This window comes from Dermacentor albipictus, chromosome 4, assembly GCF_038994185.2.
Source record: "Dermacentor albipictus isolate Rhodes 1998 colony chromosome 4, USDA_Dalb.pri_finalv2, whole genome shotgun sequence".
Classification (NCBI taxonomy): domain Eukaryota; kingdom Metazoa; phylum Arthropoda; class Arachnida; order Ixodida; family Ixodidae; genus Dermacentor; species Dermacentor albipictus.
This window is the reverse complement of record NC_091824.1, coordinates 72,499,900-72,525,652: the sequence shown is the minus strand read 5'-3', so window position 1 is coordinate 72,525,652 and position 25,753 is coordinate 72,499,900. Positions and strand designations below refer to the sequence as shown.

At 43.7% G+C, this 25,753-nt stretch overlaps 1 protein-coding gene across 1 annotated transcript in view; it reads left to right on the top strand.

Moving 5' to 3' along the window:
• The window catches only part of LOC135902080 (uncharacterized), a 112,352-nt gene that overhangs the window by 37,787 nt on the left and 48,812 nt on the right, over nt 1-25,753 (top strand). Inside the window, exons 7-9 of the mRNA XM_070537084.1 lie at nt 2,850-2,974; nt 4,735-4,852; nt 19,827-19,994. Coding sequence (XP_070393185.1) covers nt 2,850-2,974; nt 4,735-4,852; nt 19,827-19,994 — 411 coding nt within the window. The remainder of the gene's footprint in view (nt 1-2,849; nt 2,975-4,734; nt 4,853-19,826; nt 19,995-25,753) is intronic.

Genomic DNA, 25,753 nt, shown 5'->3' with positions numbered 1-25,753 from the left:
GGGCTTGACAATCAGCATGCTCCTATAGTGCAGGAGCACACCGATTTCTTGCCGCGCCACCGGTCGCCACGCGACAGCCTAGAATCATGGTTGGGAAGCGGAGCCATACAAATACGAGAAAGGACGTCGGGGTTCAGCAGTTGTCATGGAGGCCATGGTAAAGACTCCCGCTCAATCGCGGAGTTGACCGATTGCTTTCGCAGATTGCTTTTTTTTTCGTCGCCATTGCGTACTTCTATAAATGTACACAGTAGGAACGATGACATCAAATGTTACTTTTATTTTTATCTCATGCAGCATGCCTTTTCAAAAGCGGCTGCGAGGAAAGGTTCCTTTCGTTATTTGGGAAAAAAAAATGAGGTAGAGAGAAAGAAAATTTTAGTCTAGCTGAAGTAGCTGACATAAAAGAACTGCCAGCCGAAATGTTAGTGTTGTGGACAAAAGCGACAGGGAGGACAGGGAAAGCGACTATTTACATACATTTAATGCGTTCTTAAGAGTCACCATTAGTTTACGTGTGTCACATAATGCCTGTATTTGCAAATAAGCGGCTTCGCGTGTCCTAATAGCAGCCATTCTATGTTGAGCTGGCGAGTGGGATGGTCTTCAGACAAATCTGGGATTTGTCACTGTGGACGCTCCGCACTTCAGTATATCTGATGCTGTTCGGTGCATTTTTACTGCGCGGACTGTTTGAAATTAACGTAATGTTTGAAAATTGATGTGCCAAAACTACGATAAGATTATGAGTCACACCATATTGGGGAACACGGAAATAATTTTTACTAGCTGAGGTTCACTAAAGCGCACCAAATGCGCGGCACAGGGACAATTTGGCATTTTTCATTATGCCCGTTTCTAAATTGGGCCACCGCGGTCGGTTGTTAATCCCGCACCAACATAGGCCTAAGCAGCATAACGCCAAAGCCACTACGCCGTTACGGCAGGTGCGGCGCGAAATGTCTACGCGATGTTCGCTTTCCTCATACCGGCCTTTTCTTTAGTGAAACTTGAGGACGCTTTAGGCCTTATGGCAAGGATTTTGATAAGAAAATAATTTAGGCGTACGAGCAAAAACGCAGGCTAATGGAACTTCTTCGTACTTGAATGTACGCTATATTTTTTGTTTACTTATTGATTGCAAATGGCTAAATTGAAATTGTGTTTTGACGGCATTCCGGGTTAAAAGGCCGAAAGTGTTGCATTGCAAAGATAACATGCTAAGAACAGTGGTTGCTCGCAGCACCCCCAACAGCGTCATCGCTGAAGTGATCATGGTTCTCCGATTGTTTGGGAGCGCGGACACGGCACTGTCTTATTTCAGTGTGCCATAGCACCTGCTATGGACATTTTGCATTTTGTTTCACTACTTCGTCATTGACAGAAGTCCATGACGAAGTAGTGACGAAGTCTGTCAACCAAAGGACCAGGCAGGATTCCGTAAAGGCTACTCAACAATAGACCATATTCACACTATCAATCAGGTGATAGAAAAATGTGCAGAATATAACCAACCCTTATATATAGCTTTCATTGATTACGAGAAAGCGTTTGATTCAGTCGAAACCTCAGCAGTCATGGAGGCATTACGGAATCAGGGTGTAGATGAGCCATATTTAAAAATACTGGAAGATATCTATAGCGGCTCGACAGCCACTGTAGTCCTCCACAAAGAAAGCAACAAAATCCCAATAAAGAAAGGCGTCAGACAGGGAGATACGATCTCTCCAATGATATTCACCGCATGTTTACAGGAGGTATTCAGAGACCTGGAGTGGGAAGAATGGGGGATAAAAGTTGATGGAGAATACCTTAGCAACTTGCGATTCGCTGATGATATTGCCTTGCTTAGTAACTCAGGAGACCAATTGCAATACATGCTCACTGACCTGGAGAGGCAAAGCAGAAGGGTGGGTCTGAAAATTATTCTTCAGAAAACTAAACTAATGTTTAACAGTCTCGGAAGAGAACAGCAGTTTACGATAGGTAGCGAGGCACTGGAAGTGGTAAGGGAATACATCTACTTAGGGCAGGTAGTGACCACGGATCCGGGTCATGAGACTGAAATAACCAGAAGAATAAGAATGGGCTGGGCTGCGTTTGGCAGGCATTCTCAAATCACGAACAGCAGGTTGCCACTATCCCTCAAAAGGAAAGTGTATAACAGCTGTGTGTTACCAGTACTCACATATGGGGAAGAAACCTGGAGGCTTACGAAAAGGGTTCTGCTGAAATTGAGGACGACGCAACGAGCTATGGAAAGAAGAATGATCGGTGTAAAGTTAAGGGATAAGAAAAGAGCAGATTGGGTGAGGCAACAAACGCGGTTAAATGACATCTTAATTGAAATCAAGAAAAAGAAATGGGCATGGGCCGGACATGTAATGAGGAGGGAAGATAACCGATGGTCATTAAGGGTTACGGACTAGATTCCAAGGGAAGGGAAGCGTAGCAGGGGGCGGCAGAAAGTTGGGTGGGCGGATGACATTAAGACGTTTGCAGGGACAACATGGCCACAATTAGTACATGACCGGGGTAGTTGGGGAAGTATGGGAGAGGCCTTTGCCCTGCAGTGGGCGTAACTAGGCCGATGATGATGATGATGACTTCGTCATTGACAGACTTCCCTCGTAGCTCTAGTTGAAGCTGACCTTGCTCCGACTTTTTTTTTTTATGGAGCCCACGTGTTTCCTTAAGGTGATAACGACGTTATGAAACAATCAACAAATTATAAGCGTGTACTTGAATGCAAGTATAGCAATCTTCACCAAAGAGCCGTTACTGCAACAAAGTGAAGTGTCCGACATAACAGCCCAATAAATCGCTGTTAATTTTCGTCTCTGTTGCAGCGATTCTCCAATGTACTACGCACAACTGGCACGGCTCCAAGCGAAGTCAAGAACTTCTTTGCTTTCAAGCCTAGCAGCAGTGTCATTCATGATACTTATGTGCAGTACCTGACCATACTTAACAGGTATCTCATATTCATCTTGCTTCATATCTCTTTGCATGCCATATTACTGCGCGTACGTGCGTGCGTGCGTGTATGATACAAGCAATACTTATGGACATAACAGGTGCTTCCCTTCGGCTCCTAATAATTTTTAACATGATCTATGGCAGTTATTTGAATTCTACGTCTTCAGCTGCATTACTCTCTAAGGGACGTAAATTAGTCGCAGAAGGCATTGAAATGCAAATATGAACAACCCAAAACATTTTGCGCATTCACTTTCAAACCTTTTATAGCCGGTGATCTCACAAGGCGTGTTGATTGGGAAATGATATATATTATATAATACAATTATTCCCGATGCGTGCTACGAACTACACCGGCATTATTTATGCTTTTGATATTCAACGAACAAAACAGCGTTTTGTTGAAGTAAGGGGAACAACAGTGCCTTATTACCGCAACTTTCAAGGAGCACATATTGTCACGTGGTGGTGACGTTGAATAACACAGTAGCCATACTGTGAATGACAAAACTAACTTTTATTGGGCGAACCTGTACCCACAAAACAGGCTGTACTTGTAGCACAATGATAGTGGCGAACACGGTCGGCGATCGTCGAAAATCTGATCAGCGGGTCAAGCGCGTCGGCTTTTATAGATCAGTCGTCGAATGTTCCGGATTAACTGCTCGGCCCGCGTGTCTCCCACAAAGTTCTACACTATTCGCGTCGCGCATACATGCAATCAGATAACACAAGTTGCGGTGAAAGCCAGTGGACGGAACCATCGATAACATTCCAGAAACTTCTTTTACATGCAGGCACGTCCTGCGCTGTGCGATAACATTTGTTAGGCGGCGAAACGTGGTCGCCCGATGAAGATAAGTACACGTGTCAATATCTAAACTAGTATCATTCTTTGGATTCGTTCCAAGAAGGCACGCACTGCACATTTGCTGACTACAATTCGTAAACTGCTATATGCGATGCAGGGTAGTTTTATAATAAGCTAATTACTGAAAATTTGGAATTCATGAATTGTGCATTTCCATTTTTCCTGCAAGTTTTATCCGCCTCGTTGAGTCATGCAGTTCATGAAGTAGAAATGTTCTCTGTGCCACAAGCAATGTTTAGAGATTCTTTGTAGTCTAACAAATACACCCTAAATGTTCTTTTTGGGTGTATATTTAGTTATTTCTTTAGTTCTTCTTGCTTTGAAATACAACATATTCAGATCTACGCATCGCTCTTGAAAAGAAAAGCATTTTGTTGCAGTTTTCCTTGCCCTATTGCTTTCAGCGCTCTGACAGGCACGAGTTACTGTGTTCATCATCAACATCAACAAAGATTGGGAGTACATTTGTGGGATTGGTAGTGGTATGTTGCTGTCCTTGACGCTCTGCCGAATTGTTCATATAGAGGACAAGCATAGATATAAGCATTCGGCTGCTACGTAGCCCCACCTTTACTAACCTTAGTTATGTGCCGCTGGCCGCCTTTGTTCTCTACCGATTTACGCAGTGAAACAACAAGCGGTATCTAAGACTACTCACTCCGATAGTTGTTTTATTAAAGCAAAACACTAATCACGTTATTCCAGGAGTGTAGGGTGCCTTGTGTCCAGCAAATAATTTCTAACGAATTAAAGGTGGCTAATCCTGGGTACAGTACAATAGTCATACTTAAGTTCTTGAAGTCTTGTGCTTTTATTATTTCGCATCGGCGCCACAGCAATACTGCAGTAGAGCCCTAGAGATGAAAGCCCGCATTTGTTTGCAGCGTCTACGACATCGGGCTTGTAATCATCCTAACCATCACTGATGAAAATATTCCTGAAGTCTACCCATCTTCCGCTTGGGACGCCACCTGCCTCCCTGATCTCGGCCAGCCAAATATGGTGGGTGGCAATTACGTTTTTGGCCTCGCTGCTTTGCATTCAGCTTCGAAGTTCATGAAGCACTTCTCCGAAACCCCTAGTTTGACTAGGCTCCCACTGGGAATTGAAAATGTCGAGAGATCACTAAGAAGGCGTCAGATCGACGTGGTAAAATTACACCGCGGTACAGTTTTATTTTTGATAACGTATTGAAAAGAAATGGCAGCATACAGATATTTATTTAGTCTCGCGGACCAAATCGGGCAGCAAACTGTCCTCCTGCAGTGAATTGTCCTGGTAGACTATCAGGGGCGCCTGTGGACGTCGAATAGTCCTAGAGTTCGCCAGCCGCTTACCTTACCAATGTCCCGAACAACCTTCCATCAAACATCCACGATATATATATATATATATATATATATATATATATATATATATATATATATATATATATATATATATATATATATTGTAAGGCACCTCATACATGTGGGCCTATAGGCAGGCGGTAGTTCTTGACGTGTATTCGCCCATCATGGCCTTCCTCGGACCATCGGTCTCACCGCCCTCTCTCGGAGGCCATAGTATCGAGGCGTTTCTGTCGCCTTATGCAACCAGTTGGCAGCACCAGCTTTTTCCATTAAGATATATGCCATATTTATTTATGTTGGAAGCACTGGTTAGTATTGGCATCTAGCGAAGGCTTGCCAATGTTCATCTTTGTAGGAAATGTGTAAGAATACACGTATAGCGAGGAGCAATTTCAGAACACTCAGGAAACAGGAAACGGTCTACTGAAAGAAACTGTGGGTACGGCGCTATGACTGCTGGAACAGTGATTAGATCAGGTCTTTAATAAAACGTTCGCCTAAGAAAGTTTCATTAACAATGTGCAAGAAGTGTGCTACGGTCCCTCTGAATAAGCCGAGTAGGTACTCTACGGCTGCTTCAGCTACATTTTGACCTGCGGATGCGCAGAGGCAGCAGGTTTCAAATCTGCGACTTTGCGCAGCAGATGGTGTTTCTGCATGTTATTGGCTGCTTACGCAATGTTCCTACGGTGTCTTGTTACCATTTGCTGTCCTATTCAGTTTTCGTTTCGTTGATGCGTGGTATAATCTATATGAGTTAGTGGAGTTACTCAGAAATTTTGAAGTTTAACTTATAAAAAAAAAAAACTTTGGTCTATGCAAGTGCACGTAAGCGACGGATGCTGTAGTGCTAGAGATACAGATAGATACGGAAAAGACAACGCTGCTCTCACATCCGTCATAGGCTGACTCGGACATTCGGAGAAATGCGCTGCACACGATCGCGACGACATTTCTGTTAGGTTGCCGAAAGTTAGAACTCCCATCAGTGGGTGAGAGTATTTTGAAGCAGGATATAGTCTTACTTCGTTCTTTGGGTGCGCGTATTAGGTTCAACGTAATCGAGCTGACTGGGCTCACTGCATAACAAAACAAAACAAAACAAGAAACGTTTTATGCGTGAATATCACGACACAAGAGTTTAATTCAAAAGCAATGAACACCTTCAAAACTAGTAGAAGCTGCAAAATTCAACCTTAAAACAACAAAAAGTCGCAGATCTGTTCAAACTTGAGTAACAGAGGCAACGAAAGTGAAATGAAGCTTAACAGAAAGCTTTTTCTCGGGTTTCATGTGAAAGGAGCATTAATTTTTCTCGGCAACCACAACACCAAATTTGACGAGGTTTCTTGCATTTAAAATAAACACGTAAAATCTATTGGCTGTTTTTTGCGAGTTTTTAATTTAAATGGTCAATTTTGTTTGAGCTTTGACAAAATTGGAAAATCTTCAGGAAACGAAACTATCAAGTTTACAGTTCTCTAATTGAGCAACGAAAAATGATGCCACAATTATGTGAATTCCATCTAATAGTGCATCTAAAGCGGACAAAATTGATATGTTACACATAAATCAGAGTAATGTTACTAATATGGAGTTACAGCTTTTAAAGAACCCTTGTGAACAACGTAACAATTTTACGTAAAATATAAAAGACATATCCAGTTTGTCCGCTTTCCATGATATATTGGATACCGTTTGCAGAAGCGCGATATCTGTTTTGATGCAAAGCTATACATTTGTAAACTTGGTGCTTCTATTTTTTTCAAACCTTCGAATTTGGGAAAATGTTTTTAACAAAATTCAGGCCCTATTTTGAAATTCCCCTTGCAACAGTCACCACAATTAAACTTTGTTTCCCTGTGCAACGAATTTTTTTAAAATCGAGCCAGGGGTTATCTCAGAATAACGCCTTTGCGTTTTAACTGTATTTGAATAGGCCGCGTTGGACTTGGACCCCAGTTAAAAGTCCTCTTAAGGCAGAAAGCTGGGCTAGTTGGTGGTCACGTTCCTGTCTGTGTCCTTTTTATACGCGTTAGTGCAATGACCACCTATACGGCTAAAACGTCTTCTTAACTCACACACTTCATATTCAGCGGTCAGCTTACGGTATACTTCGCTTATACGCTTGGCGCCCACCCATTTTCCTGTCACGTACATTTTGGTAATCACAGGTATTGCTTCGACTACACCGCAAAAGCTAATATTCTTCGTAAGAGGAGTGCGACATGTGTTGAGGTCGGCATGTGCATTTTGGCGGTAAAATACACGAGAACAAAGACGCGCACATCGGCAGAATGGGTGCGAATTTCCAGCTTACGTCATAATGCGCGCTGTACGTAATCACGAACCTATTTCCAAGGTATTTGATCAGTGTTGAGGACAATAATTACACTGTCGGAACCAACTACCACGACCGGAGCAGGTCGCACAGAGGCATTCCCTGCACGTGCCCATACGTGCATTGCCGAAGGAGATTGTGGCACATACAGTTAACGACGACAGCAGGCGCGGGGTTATAAGAGACTTACTTGGATAACTAGAATAGAAAATGTAAAAACAAACATCAGGCTGTTACATTCGTTGTCTTCACACGGAGAGCTTGCACCTGTTAATAGTGCAGCACACAAAATTTAGCGGCAGAATGGCAACTAGCACAGTGCTTTAAGAAACACCGAACGCTAAAACTAACGATCAAGTGGCCACAGGTGTTCGCCGTGAATAGTGTGCGCACGCGCAGTACTCGCGATGTAGTTTCCGTAAGGTGCGATAAGGGGCGCCTGCTGTCGGTAACACTGGCCTCCTTGAAGCCCTTGGGTTCGGCGAGAGCTGGGGTAAAGTAAACGTGCCCACAATAGACATTACTACGAGGCTATTGGAAGATTGGTGGAGCAAAAGTAGGGCAATGACAAGAAACCGAGACGTACACAAGCAAAGTTCACAATAGGGGGTCTTTTTGAAATTAAAGTGCATGAAAAAACAAATTGCCGCAGGTGGGGAATGATCCCGATGCGAAGGTTGTGCGATCGTAACTCACGGGTGGCAAGTGGTTTTTCATCCACTTTTATTATCATTTATTTATCGTTTCATTATTTCATTTATTAGGCACAAGTAATTTCCCTCTATCGTCCTTGGTATCAGTGTTTGTTGGCTTCTTATGATGTGACTAATAAAATTTGGCTCCTCAGCTAACTCCCTTTCTTCTCATTTCTTACATAACGAGGGTCTAGAATCCGGCAAGATTGATGCCTTCAGGTAGCTTGTGTGGGTTTAATGACAGGTTGCCTTCACCCAAAAAGATCACGTTCTCGTTACGCCTGCGGCAGAAAGGATGTTCCACGTCCACCGCCAAGGTCTGTGAGTGGTGGCGCTGGCTAACACTCCAGAGTTCTACAAGAAAACATAAATACCCTATAAAGTGAACGATTAAACGGCGTCGTGGTAGCTCAATTTGTAGAGCATCGCACGCAAAATGCGAAGGTTGTTGGATCGTTCCCCACCTGCGGCAAGTTATTTTTTCATCCACTTTCATTTCAATTGATTTATCGTTTCTTTATTTCATTTATTAAGCGCAAGTAATTTCCCCTATGATTGTCCTTGGTGTCAGCGCTTCTTGAATTCTTATGATATGACTAATAAAATCGGGCCTCTCGGTTATCCCCCTTTCTTCTCGTTTAACAAATGATTGAGGGCCTTAAAAGAGAGTGTGTAAGAGTGGGATTAAAGAATAATATCCAGAAGACAAAGATAATGATGAATACCCGGGCAAGAGAACAAGAGTTCAGGATCGCCAGTCAGTCTCTAGGCTCTGGGAAGGAGTACATTTACCTAGGTCAATTAATCACGGTGAACCCTGATCATGAGAAGGAAATTCATACAAGAAAAAAAAATGGATTGGATGACATACTGCAGACATTGTCAGCTCCTGAGTGGAAGCTTACTGTTATCATTGAAAATGAAAGTGTATAATCAGTGCATTTTACTGGGGCTAGCAAATGGGGAAGAGACTTGGAGACTGACGAAGAAGCCCGAGAGCAAGTTGAGGACCGCACAAAGACCGATGGAACGAAGAATGTTAGGCATAACCTTGAGGGACAGAAAGAGAGCGGTTTGGATCAGAGAGCAAACGGGTATAGGCGATATTCGAATTGTCATTAAGAGAAAGAAATGGTGCTCAGCAGATCAAGTAATGCGCAGGTTAGATAATAGTTGGAACATTAGGGTTACAAAATGGGTACCAAGAGAAGTGAAGAACAATAGAGGATTGCAGAAGATAGGGTGGGGCGATGAAATGAGGAAATTGCGGGTGTCAGTTCCAATCAGTCGGGGCAGGAGAGGGGTAATTGGAGATAGCAGGAGGAAGCCTTCATCCTACAGTGGGCATAAAATAGTATGATAATGGTGATGATGATGATAATTATGTACGAGCTCATCTTGTTGCTGCTTGCAATGGCCACGCTGGGTACCTCCATATGCGAATTTGCATAAAGCGCTAATGCTAGGTTAGTTATATGTTGCTCATTCTGTGCAACAAATGTTTCCGAAGCTTGTGCTCACAATTGATAATCGATTGCCTGCAGCATATATTATTCAAAGAAAGCGCTGTTTTTCCCAGTCTGTGTGAAGGGCAATTTTCAACAGCGGTGCTATCACCGACAGGGGCAGGAAAATGGCTCCACTGTTCAGGGCCATTTTCGAGTAGTATAATTACACTGCCTGTGCATCTTTGGCTGAAATCTTATCTTGCCTACCCAATAACTACTGCTCCCCACAGTGGCAAAAATATCGGCAGTTTGAGCCCTGCCTGCTGCCGCCGTTGCACTTTTGTTAGAAGTGAGCAAACACCGATGAGAGGGCGCTAAATGGTGGGCGTGTTCCCGTGAGGAAATATTGCGGTGCATATAAATATAGTGCATTAAAGCTTTTTACCGTGGGTGAATTCATCACGCACCCGCTCACTTGCTGCTATTGGCTCGGAAGCTTGCTCAATTCGCCGGTACATGTGCTCGCGCCAGAAATTCAAAAGAACTGACAGCGCTTGGTGCGCTATGTTACTCGCAGGCCTCTAGTTGCAGATTAAACAATGGGCCATTCAAAGTATCAAATGGAAGATTAGTGTAAGTGTGCAAAGACTTTGCAGAAACGACAGAGGTATACGCATTGCATACTGAAGCGGCGAGGCTCGTGAGGCAGGAAGCGGAGCGATGGGCCGAAGAGAACCGTGCCGTCATTTCTGCGTTTGGCGTATACCGCCAAACGGGGGACATGGCAACCTGGGAACATCAAAACCGGAAAACATGGAACTGCTGGCAAGTGTAGCATTCCAGCTTTTGCGCCTAGACGACAGTGGGTCAACAGGCGAGGTAACATCCCTTTGAGGTGCCTACAAATGATCATAGAAAAGGTTAACGACCATCAGAGCCTCACTTAGCTAACTTCTGTTAGGGCGCGAACATCAGACCAAGACAACGACATCGATTGCTGCCTCCCGATTAGCTCATGATCGCGCCACACATAAGAGCGCAGGTGGAAAGTCAACAGCACATTCTGCCAGGCTAGTGCGACATCATGGGCGGAATACTGCGAACAGTTCGATCTTCCCGATAGGTCGATGATGACATGGCCTGTTTCCCTAGCTGGTGATGTAGAAAAGACCCAGGGTATTTATTAGACAGCCTCTATGTGTGCTATGTGTTTTTCAGAATTATGTAGCGTGCTCTGACATGTAGCTTACGCTCCTGAGGACGATCTAGCTACGCGCTGCGAGTTAAAATGTTAAGTGCCCCTTCTTCGAGCATTACGAATATGCTTTAAAACGAATAAAACTCCTGTTCTATAACTCCAACCTCCCGGCCTCGTTCTCACCAGTAACGGGAGCAACTTTCGTCAAGAAAGTTCGAACTACGGCGTGGGCCAGGTTGGCCTCTATGTGATGCCCAAGTTACATAGGCCAGAAACTCGTTTCAGGACGCACCAGTAGTGTAAGTTAAGCGCGACCTGTAACTAGCCTGTGATGCCCCCTCAGGCATAATCTTCTTTTGCCCGCCAGGCTCGGTGGCCTGCCATGCTCGGTAGGCCACATTGGGCACCACACCCAATAAACACCGACGAGCACAGCTACTCGGTGGTCTGTCATCGTTCGTCAACACCACGCTACGGAGCATCTGTCTAAGGGAGGGTGCCTCGAGCCTTCCCTCGTTCACGAACCCGCGCGGATCGCGACACCTTTATCGCAACGCCCTACTCTGAGACCACGATGCCCGAATCCAACACCACGGAGCGCGAGTAGGAACAGAGGCAACGCGTGGCAGTGCAGCAGCGTCTCTCCAGGCAGCGTGAGGAACAAGAGAAGCGAAGCGCGGCCGAGGAACAGCGATACGTCAAGCAGACGGCCGTCAAACAGTTGGTCAAGACAAAGCAGCACTCAATTGGACAAGTCCCGACCTCTCACGAAGCAGCGGATTCTCGTCCCACGTGAGGCCCTCGTACATGCCTCCCGTCAACGAGATCACTGAGTGCCTGATGTTAGCCTGGAAGCTCGTTGGCTGGAGTGAAACGTCTCATGCAGGGTGATGAATTTGGAATTGTTTGGCGAATCCGCACGATACCGGCATACAGGGAGGGGATGGTGAGCTCGCTGCCGTTAAGCGTGACGGACAACATGAACATCTACGTCAATGTAAAGAATATGTGGGCAGTAAGGTCCATTTACGATAGCAGCTTCGTGGGGAAGTTGTGCCTCGAATGTTTGAGCAGAAACTCCCTCTGCCGCCTCTATGACATCGAGGTGCGTGATGGGGCCGTACAGTGGTGAATTGAAAATTTGCAGGAGGCGCAGCAGGTGCATACGGCCGAATATTTGGCCGAAGCCTACACCTACGATCCGGCGCTGTCTTATCCTGAGGCAGGATGCTTATTCGGGACGTGACCGCCTACCTGGACCCGTTACGGCAGGCGAATACAAGACCACCCCCCAAAGCACTGTTTCCGGCGAGGGCAGGGAGGAGCTCTCGTTTTACCCCATATATCTTGGAGAGCCGCAGCGCATAGAACCCGATGTCAGAGCAACCGTCGTTGAACAAACCAACCAAGCAATGAAACGGAGTGACTGCCTCACGAATTCAAACAGCCAAACTCAAGCGTCCCTAAAACAGGAATACAGTAACGTTGTTTGTGTTAAAGGGCGGCAGACAAGGACACATAACAAGTTTTGATTACACGCTGGCGGTTGTTATGTCTGCTCTAGGAAGTGTTATGCTACAAGAATTTTCAAGTGTGGTTCTTTCAGAGCCGAGACAAATATTTTATTGCCGCGAACACATTATTTTGGAGGGGAGCCTCCCCGCTCACAAAGACACTATCTGCACTTGCCCCCATCTAGGTTGCAGAAGCGAAATTCTTTCCCTGCGTTCTCCCATACTGGAGCTAGAGGATCCCGTGATGCACAAGTTACGGGCCTGGCCTTCTATTTTTTCCTTGCTTTGATGCTGAGTGGCGCACTCCGACTAACCGTTTCGCGGGCGGGCGGTGGCGTTTGTATTGTTTCGCGCAGCCAAAGATTTTGCGTGCTATGCATGAGAACACCTGACTAGCGGTAAAAGTCAGTACTGCACGAACACTGATGCAGACACAAGCGGATCACAGAGCATGATCACGCGCTTGAACATTGTAGAAAATAACATTGTTTCACTGTATGTACGCGCGAGTGCGCCACATGGGAACAAGCATACGAAACAGAAGTGCATCTTCCTTGCCATGGTGCGAAGTAAAGCCAGGACACGCAGACACACAGTTTCTGTGCTTTATCATTTCTCCAAACTTTATTTCCTTTATTTGAGCAACAACTTGACAAAGAACTTTTTGTTGGCTAAAATAATTCTCAATCACGTGTTGTTGTGAGCGGCATGAGAGCACTGCCTTGTGCACTTGCGCCATAGATGTCGACTCTCCGTGTGGAAAAGCCGCACCCGGGTTCGTATAGGCACTGCGGCCCCTTAAGATGTGCTTCGCACTGGTTTCGAGAATCGTTTCTGTCGTACTTTTTGCTCGAACGGTGAGAGCAGGGTCATCGCCGTACGACTGAATTCTGCTTTGCATGCCCAAGAAAGCTTTGGTTGTTAACGGTTGGTCGCATATATCATAGGACGCGAAATCCTTCGGCCGGCGCAGCATGACGAAGACAGCCAAGTAAACAATTATCAGGCGGTCGTAATTCGCTAGTTTTGGCAGAACATGTTGAACGACGATAAAGCGCACCTCGCAAGCACAACGCCACAATAATTCAAATGCGCCACAAATGTCCCTATTCGTTCTCATCGCACCGAATAATGAATCCTCATGGAACGCCCTTGCGACCGTCGATGACCATGTGCTTCGAGCATCGCTTTTGAGTTGACGAGCGCTCGGTGCCGTACGCTGTAATATATTGGGCTACCCCACTGCTGTCACGAAGGCTACATTAATTAATTAATTCGGTACAGGTACGTCACCTGTATGGCATTGTTGCGAGGGGGTTAAAATAGATGGGTCCACAAAGAAAAAAAAAATGTTCAATATTGCAAGAACACGTCAGGAAATGCAACATCAATTAGGTACTGAAATTGACAGTATAGCGGAAGAGAAACTTACAAAGGGTAAAATAACTTCCAGAGCAACTAAAATGGGAAATCAGCGCACACAGTAGTGTATGTTCAGAAATGAATAAAAGATAATTGATATACTATGGCTCTCAATAGCATTTTGAATACGAGATGCTGCCATCTCTTCATTAGGGAGGTAATTTGAATCGTTATTTGCCTTGGGGAGTAAAATGTGTATTTAAACAGGTCGGTACGTCACTGATAAGCTCTATATTTTTTAGCGTCGCTTATCGTAGATGAAACGTAATGCAGCTCTTTAATCAACAATGTCTGGCCAATACCAGTTGTACTTTTGTATATATTGTAAAGGAATTCAAATCTTACGATTCTCCTGCGTGAAAGAAGAGTTTATCAACCCAATCTTTCCCGTATTCCAAATCCTCTGAGAGTAAATTTATACTTTACTGTTACGAAACACGCTGCATCCTTCTGGACACGATCGATTTTGTCTGAGAAGTTTTTAGTATACGGGTCCCAGAAAAGGTAGGCGTGCATATTTTCGAATAGGCCTAACGCTAGTCAAATAGAAGGTTGCTTTCTGTGAGACAGAGAATGCTTAAAATTTAGTTAGAAAAAGTGGAGGAAACGGTAAGCTTTAGCGGTACTTAGGTTATTATGATTAAACCAGTCATGCATTTCTGAAAACCTAATTCCTAGGTATTTAACAAGCTCAGTGGTACTGAGTGCAATATTATTAATGGTATAGGAACTGGGGATTTTTTTTTTTTTGCAAAGTGCCCATGGTAACATCTAGCAGCTATTCAATCATCTGCCGCCGGTTTCACCGACAGACACTTCTTCAAGGTCTCCCTGGACGACAGACTTATCGGCATGACATTTCACTGGGTGATACATGACACAGTCTTTGGCATAACGTATAATGGTTGATTTAAGGCCTACGACCAGGCAATTTATATGAACTGGAGATAAATGTGGTCCCAGTACAGAGCCTTGAAGCACTCGCGGTAGCCTGTGCATTGGAGGTGATGCCACCCACTAAAAACAACTTACTGTTTGTGCAGGTGTAAATAATTCTTTATTGAGTTAAGGATATGTTTTGGAATCCCTAGGAATGATAATTTTAGGCAAAGCAGATTGTGCAGGTTGCCATAAAATTTTTTCCGCAAATCTACGAAAAGTGCCTAAATTTATTCACCATTGTGAAAGATGACTGCAATGTCATGCGTAAGTTTGGTTAGTTGTGTTAAGCACAAAAAAACAGAGCGGAACTCACGCTGAGTTGAGGTACAAAAGTTATTTGCTTGAAAACATTTCATCAGATTAGAGTAAAAGACTTGTTCTAGCGTTTTACAGCAAACGGAAGTAATGATACTGGCTTGCAATTGATAAGTGCGTACAATCACCCTCATAAAATATCGAAGTCACGTCGGCTGTCTTCCAATATTCGGGCAGCTTTCGAATTTCCAGTGATGTGTTAAATGATATTACTAAGACAGGCGGTATCGACCCTTATAAAAAATTTATTCATACACTTTAGACCATCTTGAGGCTATTGCTAATAGAACCTACCGACAGTTAATAAAAATCGTTGTCTTGAGGCTTCCTAACAACTCCACAGTAACGCCGTAAAAACAATTGACCAGCAATTTGAATCAAAATACAAGCATTATTTTGAATCATGTTCCTATCCTCTCGGTCAACTTCCTGCTAAATGTTTAGAAATACTTTTCTTTTGCCCTCATTATTGTTGAATAAATTAAAGTATTATCATAGGCTGTCTGTCAACTTCCTACTAACAGTCTAGAAACAGTTTTTTAGACGTCCTATTAACGTTCATTAAATTGAAGCACGTTCGCACGTTGTCTATAATCATCCTATTAACAATTCGCTGGTGCTTTTTTAGACGCCCTAGTAGCCCTTGGCCACCAATTCACCACCTACATTCAACAGAAGCATGTTTGTAGATTTTCTCAACATCCTACCAGCACTCCACAAGCATTCATTCAGGCTTTACTATTACTTTGTCAATTATTTCATATCTCCTACCAACATTTGCCTTTAGATATTCTAGCACCAATGTCCACAATCAGTCACAGTGTATGAATGAACACGTGTTGAACGCTGCTTAATAATTTATGATAACCTTACCTTCAAATTTATAGCTTTAAATCAGCCAGTATACTACCCTATATTGCCCAGAACCACAACTAGTCTATTGAATTCTTGGTCGCCATTAACGCCAGCCGTCTTACGGATATTTATGAGACGTTACTGGAGTATTGATATAATATAAGCTCTTAACGTGCTGTGCAGCTGAAGACACCATGTGCGAAAGGTGCTACTGTTAATAAAGGTGCGACAAATTGCAAACGCTGCGATCATTGCATCAGAAGTTTATTACATTAAATCAGTCAAACTTGACAACAGCAGAAATGAGAATAAAGTTATGAGAAGCTGCTTTAGCATTCTGGGCGTTAGTTGCAGCTGCGCCTTAGCTATAATGGATGTGTTTTTTTTTTGTTAGCGTGTCGATGTACGATTCTGGGCTTTTTGTCATGAACAAAAATGGAGTGAGTACCAGTCAGCTGTGCATCTCAGATGTGTGCTTTAAGTAAGTAAAACAAAAAAGATAATAGCAAAGTCATATTGATTTAAGTTCGCATGCGTGAAACTATAAGCTAAATATTTCACGGCCTCTCGTGTTTTGAACAGCCTGAGCAGGAAGTAGTGAAGAATGAGCTCATGATCAAACATTATTTACCGCACATTTTAGTCATGACCTCTGTCAAAACGTAGTGTTTGTACACTTCATGTTTATAGCAACTTCAAGCGAACAGCATGACCCGGCGCAGTTCGAGGGTGTAAGAAAATCATTTTTAAAATATTTCAGGTCAGTACAGTTCACGCTTGTAACAGCCTGCCAAAATGCGGCATAAGACAGTTACATCAAACATATGATATTTATGAAAAATGATGGAAAAGCACAAACCTTTTGTTATAATTTGGAGACAGACAGAACTTCGGCGCAGTGCTACCTCGAAGAACAACTCTTCGGTACTGAAGCAGTGTGCAGTTTAAAACGCGGGCTGTGCCAACAATAAATCACAATCAGTTCACAAGGCACTGCATCACAGCTGGCAGTGAAGATGCAGAAACGTTCACATCACTGAACGTAGAAAACGCCGTGGGCTTCGCAAGCACGCTGTTGGTTGGCTTGTACCGATAAATCAGCCACAACACGGCCTGACCATAAAGAGCAGCAACAATGGCTAGATTGCTGCTACGATACACGACCAAACACCTACATCGCTACGGCGGTACCACGCCGGCCTCGCAAAGGAACTGATATCGATGGCCGTGGTCTCCTTCTTTGCCTCGAATCGGACCAATGCCAAAGTTATGCACATGCGCGAGAGAGGCGTGTGACATTATTTCCATGCATCCGCTTTGCCTTGACTACTGCCGGACTAAAGCCCCCCTTTACGCCGAAACTAGCACACCATGCTAGGTGCAGTTTTCCGCATGACCGCACGCGTGTGGCAAGCTGGTGGTGTGGCTCGCGCGTAAATCTGCCTTTAATTAAACAGCTTTAACGCCGGAATAAAGCTGCGTAAGAGGTGCGCGACCTGCCAGGCACTACGCTATTATCACAGAGGTGGGTTGGTGCAGCACATGCTAATTTTCTCTAAATGTGCTGACATCACCGCAGGCTTACTTAGTCCAGTAGAACCTTTAGGAAGAATAGTTCTAACAGTTTAGAAACATATTTATTTAAACAATTTAGTAGCAGTTCGGCAACAATCCATCCGCGACAAGGACTGGAACTGTGATTTAAAATAAAGGGCTTGATTAATGACTATATCATATTTCGACAATATTTTGTGCCAGCAAAATTTATCAGAAACGCTCAAGTTATTTCCCATTCTATCTATGTTTCAGCAAAAATATTTTGATGGTGTATAGTAAAAGATATATTCACGAAAGTCAGAAGCCTTTTGACGAAGCAATAAATATGTTAGTTGAAGAAAAGTTAGAATAAGACATGTTAACAGTGTATTCACAATATTCTTTGTGCAAAAGTAATATATCTTTTAAAGGTGTAGGAAGAAAGTTTCTTTACACAAAAGTAAGAAGGAAGTCTTTTAACGACGTAATTAAAATATGCTTTACACAAAAGTAAGAAGGCAGAGTTTTAACGGTGTATGGAAAATATTCTTTATACAAAGGTAAGAAAGAAGTATTTTGACGTTCTATAAAGAAATGTTACTAGAATGTAAAACTAAAAGACTGTCAGTAAAGTAAATAGAAAGTCGGGAAGAGTTCTAAATAATGTTAATAGGCATCTTTCTTACGGTCTGTCATGAGCAGTGTTTGAAAATATTTTTACGGGGAGAGAATATATATGTATTTCCAAAATATACAGTTACGAGGTTGTAGCTCAGTAGTCAGGGTAACGTTATTTACCGATCGGCGAAAGACTTCAACCCCCTCTTCACCTCACAACGTCCTTTTGTCCACAGCGGCACAAACTCGTACGTGACAATATGATGGGAAATACCATCGGGTCCATGAGATATATGATGGTTTAGATTATACAACGAAGCCGCCGCTCCTACCTCACTCACGGCAATGTTTTACATTTTAGATAACTGTGTCGGTGTCTCCAATTTTGCAATGCTACAAGGCTATGTACGAAATGAATGAAAATACTCGTTGAAGACTTCTACTTTCCTTTTCTCATCTTTCGTTACGTTAACTATCATTGCGATGGCGGGGATGCCAGTGTCATCCCTTTTGTTGTCCTTGATCTACCGTCAGATCTGTTTGGGATTTGTTTTGAGTTTATCTGCAAAGGCTGATAGATATGGATTCTTCGGAACCTTCAATTCGCTTTTAAGTTTACGGCTGATACTTGTTAGCTTTTTGTACAAGCTAGTGTTTCTTTTTGTATTGCAGTATATTTTGCAAACTGAAGATGTTATCGGAATTGATGAAGGTAATTTTCATTATTGCAAGGTTTATCTTCCCCGAACTTAGGCGCTTATCTTCACAACTGTAAACGGAGCAAAATATGATGTCAATGAAAACAGTTTATCTCTGAATATTATTCATAGATTGCCGACCCTACTAAAGTAACTGTAATGGGGAAATATAGGTAATGAACTATATCACTCATTAGAGGTTGTGTCCTCCTCATTACCACTTTCATGAAGAAAGTAGTTTTCACGGACGCATTTCGGTAAGTCCCATTTCTCTGCAACTGATAATGAGTGCAATTGCATTATAATCACTAATCCGTGGTGCTGGTGCATTGAAGTCTATGATATCTCTCCGGTTATAAAAACAAAGTGCAACACATTTCCGTCTGCACATCCAAAATGCGTAGGAAAATCAGCAAGCTGGAAAAGAACATAGGTGATTATTAGCTCGCAAAACGCAGACTGAAAGTTCACCAATTATTATCCACAGGTCACAGATCTTGCCATTAAACATCTCGCATATTAAAATTCCCGCCAAGAATTATCGTTTCAGACAACCGGGCGAAGAGTGACCTTAGAAGGCTGATCCAACAATGTTGAAATTGCGTAGTCTATAGGAGGAACTGTTAATAAGGACGTTTCCGCTTGAAAAACATTGCCGGCACGATACAGATTCTCATGTATCACCAGATAGATGCGATGGGGCGCTTTCAATTGCAGCTAGAATAAACACCACTATAGGCGCACATTTCGGTCCGTTCTCTATGCGACATAGTCCGATGGAAAAACCTCAAAATGTGCAATGTCAGAGTCTAGCACTGATTGGGTGGCGATAACAATTTCAGGTTCTGATATCGACAGAAGGCCTGCAAAATCAGCAGTTATATTTTAAGATTCGGCAGTTAACGATAATAAGATTCCCGACCTATTTACGGTTTGGTATGTCCAACGTCTACTACACAGCTCCGCGCTTGCGCATGTTGTTCCTTTTAATGTGATTGTGCCTTGATTGAGTGGCCTTCGTTTCGTTGCTTTCCCTTTTCAGTTTGACGCAGTGAGCGCCATACTGCAGGTTCCCAATCCGAACGTCAACTTCAGCCTGGCACTAAGCTTGCGCTTCGACTTATTCAACGAAGCCGATTTCTCGAAGTTGCATGCAACCACCTTATCTCGAATTGCTTGCACATCGCACAAGGCTTTCTGGTTTACTACGGTGAGTGTCAGCAATAGACAAGATTCATGTTACAGCATATTATCGAGCCGTTATGCGCTTCACGCGATCTCTTCCGCAGACATAGCGCAACACCTATGCTTAGCTGTCACCTAGCTGTTCCGTGTGTGGTCAGTCCTTCGCAGTAATAGTAAGCTAAGGTGGATTAGTAAAAACGGCACCAAGATTGCAGGAAGACTGCTCTAAGTGCAGGGTTGCGCGTTTCTGTTCGCGGCGCTGCTGATTGAAAGCTGCCTGCTCATCTGGAGTACGTGTAGCACGTGGCCTACCAATTTCGGAGTCGGAAAGAAGCTGCTGCATGGCGTTCGGCTGCGATGGAGAGTAACGACGTGCCTACTGCCATAGCTAATCCAACACCATCTAGATAGCATAAGGCATTTTCATTATGAGCCATGACGTCATGCTATGTGGTCCGACTGCCATGGAATCAAATGGGGATGCTCCCGAGTAAGAGACAATGATTTTAACGTCACCGCTTTCATCACTCCAGCCTTGTCAATAAAAATTTTGGGTAAGGTAGCGCGGGGTCATGGATAGGAGTAAACAGGCCTTGTGCTATCTAGGTTGTGTTGGCTAATGGCGTGCATTTTTTCTCTTTTTTTTTCAAGCATACGCATGCGGTTTCGCAGCAAGTGTTTTCAGCGTACAGGCGACCAGCCGGCGGACGGACGGACGAATCAGCTAGCCTTATACACCTTGGTTGTAAAATATTGTTGTGAGTTGTGATTACAGACGCCACCGTGATCCCGCCTTCACGACGCCACTTTCAGCATGAAATTTACCGCTCAGAAACGCATAGACTACGTCAGCATGAACTGCACACTAGAACCTTGTAGATTGCGTTAGGGTATTCATGGGAAGGATTCATTTCTTCATATTTAAGTGCCCATGAACAGCATATATGTTTTAGTAATGGTGGATGGAACAAAATTTGAGATGAACTGCAAGTACCATTTTTTTTTGAAGAAGCTCCACTAGCCATCACAGTAGGTTCGTGATTATGACATAGCGCTACTGAGATTGAGGTCGTGGACTCGATCCCAACCAAGCCAGCCGATCTCTTCGCTCCCGCCATCGTTAATCTCCCGCTGTGCTCCGTGTTCGCTCTTTTATCCTTCGTTCTGCCTGTTAGCTTGGTATTGCCGAGGACTCAAGGGGAACTTGAGCCTCAGAGCTGCGCAGTTCTGCACAATCATTTCACGCACGGAAATTCATTACCACGTTTAGACGCACTTATGACATCCACATTGCCATTATAACGCAGTTGTGACTGCGCAGCGTGCGTATGTTGTGTGCCAGACTAGCTACCCTGTTTAAGTAACGTTCTTTGAACTGCACCCGCTCCCTCGACCTACATTAAGGGCTGATCCTAATAAAGCTTTCCAAGAGTGGGGTAAGAAAATTTGATGACACGTTATAACCAATCCTAAGCACCCTTGTCGGCTAGCAATGAATGTCACGCAAAATAACATAGAAGCCTAACCTTTACAACATGTCTGGCGCATAATAGATGAGCTGATATCGAAATCCAAGTTTCGCTTTTTACGCCAGTGGCCCATTTCTTGTGGCGGGTTTAATAAACAAAAAAGAAAACCTCTGAAAACATGAGCCTCTTGCATCGTTCGGCACAACGAGACACGTCCGAATACTGCATTTCTTTTATTGTAAAAGAATATGGCGCGAAAACAAAAACGCCCTCACCCTCGCAAAACGCAGCGGTTCCTCAAGTAGGCATGGCGGCTCGCTGGCGGAGTGTCTATAACGTGGAAAATCACTCCCGGCGACAGCACCTCTGCGTCTTCGTGACGTAGTGCCATGGTGTAGGCAAGCAATATGTAAGCTGGTAGCGAAAGTTCCAGTCCACATATCAAGAAAATGGCGGCTCGTTGCAGCTGTCGCTATATGCGTATCGGTGAGGCGATCAACAGCAAAAAAATGAAAAGGAAGAGAAACAATGACTTCCTCACCGGAAATGGCAGTGACGTCATGAACTTACGCTGCTTGGTGCGGTCGTCTTAATTTCTTGAACGCCCGGCATTTCGACCGTTGCACGCCAGCAGTTTATTTTTTTCGAGGCTTAGGTGAGCCTAATTGCGAAGCGCCTCTGCTAGAAGAGCCAGCGTATGATTAAAGTACAGGAGTTATGTATGTCTTAACGTTAACATAATTAGGTTCTATTGACAGCAATTACACCAGTTGGTTCCTTACGAAGGTGAGCAAATAGAATGAAAATAAAGGAGAGTGCCACAGAAATATCAAGAGCAACTTCACTTTTATTCGTGTAGAATAATGGAACGAATACAACTGACCCAATTACCATATGTTTCAACGGATGAGTATTATGGCCTGCACACAATCACAACGTACAGCAACATATGCGACTCCTTTTCACAGAATCATTCGCAATTCCGTGCGACACAATGTATTCATGTCCAACAGTTATCAGACAAAACATTTCCGCACATTATCGTTTCGAAAACAACAGTCCTACTAAATCTCCTACATGTCGGACACTCAAAGCCTGTGTTACAGAGAGTGATCGAACATAGCACGACATTTCTTAGCAGGTACGTCCCGAATTCATTGTCACCATGAGGCACAGCGCGTCAGATGCCACAGCGTGAACTTGCACGATAACAAAGAGCCTGCACTCACACATTTCGCCAGTGAATGCCGTGCACTGGACCACGCAAAATTTGAAGTGCAGCCCGCGCCACACTTTCAACAAAGACACAAAGAAAAAAGAAAACGGACGATATCGCCGCGTTCAAGTGAGCAGCGCCATTCCGCACAATAGCTAACTTGCGCAATTACGTCAAATCTCTCTTATGCCAAATGACTGGCTGGTAGGGGTCTCCAAGAATAAACTAAAACACTGTAAAATAAAAAGAAATATTTATTATTGTAGTTAAAAATTAATATGTGGGGTTTTACATGCCAAAACCATTTTCTGATTATGACGCACGCCGTTGTGGAGGACTCCGGAAATTTGGACCACCTGGGTCTCTTTAACATGCACCGAAGTGTTGTTGTAGCGTTGCAAAAATATTTGAGACGGTATATTTGCCAGTATGACAGTATTCTAAATAACGCTTTCAAACTTCTTTTTTACCGTAGGCTTTCTGGTTTTATTGTTTGTGCCCCATAGACCTCGTCGCCTTTCAATCAAGCGCGACTACCTGCTATCTCCGGCAATAGGTTTTGGTATGCTTTTCGTTCCAAGCTTCACGTCCTGTTTTGATCGGCGTTGCTGTACATACATAAGGCAGGCGTATGAGCGAGCCTAACGTGTGACGTATCACGGTGGCGTACCGCGCATCTCTCAAAGCGAAAACTCTCTATTACAGCACGAACCGGAGAGGCACGTGCTACACAGTGATCTGCGGCCCCAGCTAAGCGTCGGAGTTGACCCTCGGTGTCGGCGTAACTTACCGAAGGAACACAGCAAAAGGATGATAGCTCGAACGTGGAGCGCAGATGAAAGACGGTGATAGCGAAGAGAGCGGGAGGAGAAAATTGGAGGAGGAGGGTATGGCAAAAACGCGATAAGAAAAGCGTAGTGCCGCGCAAGATGCGATTTGCGGCGGCGATGGCTCTCACATGTAGACAGAGTAGCAATCATCTGTATGGAAACAAAGCGCTGCATGAGCGTAGGTCTGTCTGCGCCGGCTGTTATAAATTGCGCCCGCGCATTGCCCACGCGCTGCCTCTCGCGATGTAGCGATATGCGGCGCAGTCGCGCCACAATTCCCTCCGTTTGTGGCGTGCCACACGAGCGTATTGCAATCCTTGATGAATATTTCTCATGTCTCTGTGAAACCGCTTCCCTCTATGGACGTGTCGCGCGCTTGTTCTTGATTTGCTCTTTATGTGGTTTATATAGAACGTGCAATACAAGCTATCGCTGTTTTTGACAATCGTCGTTGATTGCTCACGCCGGAATTTTTAAATCGGGGCTGAAGTTAAACTTGACGTACCAGATTTGGCGTAATAAATATTGTGACAAAAGGAAAATTTGTTTACATACTGGGGCAACAATGCTATTTATAATTACGTTCATCAAAAAAGAAAAAAAGAAATGCGGATGTTTCTTCTGACGGAGTTTGCGCGTGGAAGCCATGGTGATCTGAGTGATAGAATGTATGATAACGTCCTGATGCATCAAGTTCTTGGACAAAGAAGCCAAACCTAGTTCATAAACAGAAGTACTGTAGTAAAATGTTTTGGACAACCTAACGCTTGCGATTATATTTTCGAATGGTAAGAGTGTATGAACATTCATTTAACGCTAGACATGACGGGCGAAACTATGTCACTAGTCACTTAATTATTGTGAGTACGCGAAAGCACTGAGCCTCCCTCAGTGTCCTAACTGGAAAGCTGATATGACGAGAGATCAGTGTTTTTACAGACAACTCTCAATACCTCCGTTGAAATAAAAATGGCATTTATTAACTTGTCAAAGTTCTATTGCAACCATTAAAACCAACTTTATGCATGGGCAAAGTCCGCAAATTTCTCGCTAGGTACAATACAGATACTGTCCGCAGAGTTTCGAATGTGTTCAAAAACGTGCTTATTTACAGTTATGCAATTATATTTAAAAGCTTATGCTGCATTACGAAACCTTTTGTAAATCATGCTTTGTTGTTCTTCCAAAAACAAGATGTATTTACTTGTAAAGCGTTTTAATATTCACAAAACTGCCGATGTTCTAAACTTGTCCCTTAATACATTGTCATTTTATGAGCCATTCTTGCCTGGCGTTGAGTAGTTCAAAGTTACCTCTCTGGTCGATGACATAAGCATAAAACGTTTGGTGCCCTTGAATAAGTGTTACTCAGCCTGCACGTGAGGTAAGGCACTTTTTTTGCATCACGCGTCAAAAATGATAGAGTGTATAAGCGTGACTGAACGAGGACGTAGAAAGCAGCATATACACAGACACAGCGCTTCACTTTCAACTATATATTTTATTTTGCTATGCATCTATAAATATATTCCGTGCGAGAGGAAATAAGCGTAACAGCAGGAAAGAACATTCAGTGGTGCATTTCGATGAACCGTACACCTGTGCAAGACATGGGGATAACATGTACTGCAATAGTCACAAAGATAAACCGAGGAATCGTACCTCATTTTCAGATAGCGACACCGAACGCTTGCTTACGCACTTTTGCTCTAAGTTTGCAATCTGTAGGCCTCCACAATCTCCCTCGTCATCCGGCTATGAGCCTTGTACAGAATGGAAGTGCTTTCAAACATGGGCTTGCAGAAACAATATTGGCAGTGAATACCCAAATGACCAGAGATTACCATGTCACGTTATATGGATGCTCTTTTAATCTCTCATTGATGCATCTGCCTGTTTGAACAACATGGACTCTACCATGGGTTCTAACCAACTGGCTTGCCAACGTGTTTTAATCAAAATTGAAGAAATTGACGGAGTTTATTGTAACTTCAACGTTCATTCGCACTTATTAAATCTACAATCTTGTAGTTTGTAGTATACAGGTAGAATCAACATGGCAGCATGTATTGCCGGTGCTTTATGAGCAACTCCACTTATACCACAAGATTTTCCGTACGTGAGCGGATGTGAAGGAAATTTCATACGTCGCCCCAATACCCACAGGTTTCGGTTTACTCTGTGTGCACACGAGCAGTGCAAACAAAATGTGTGCACTTGCCTGCAACATCCGCAGTTTCCGCACGTCCTCGCGTGTGTGGAAGGCATG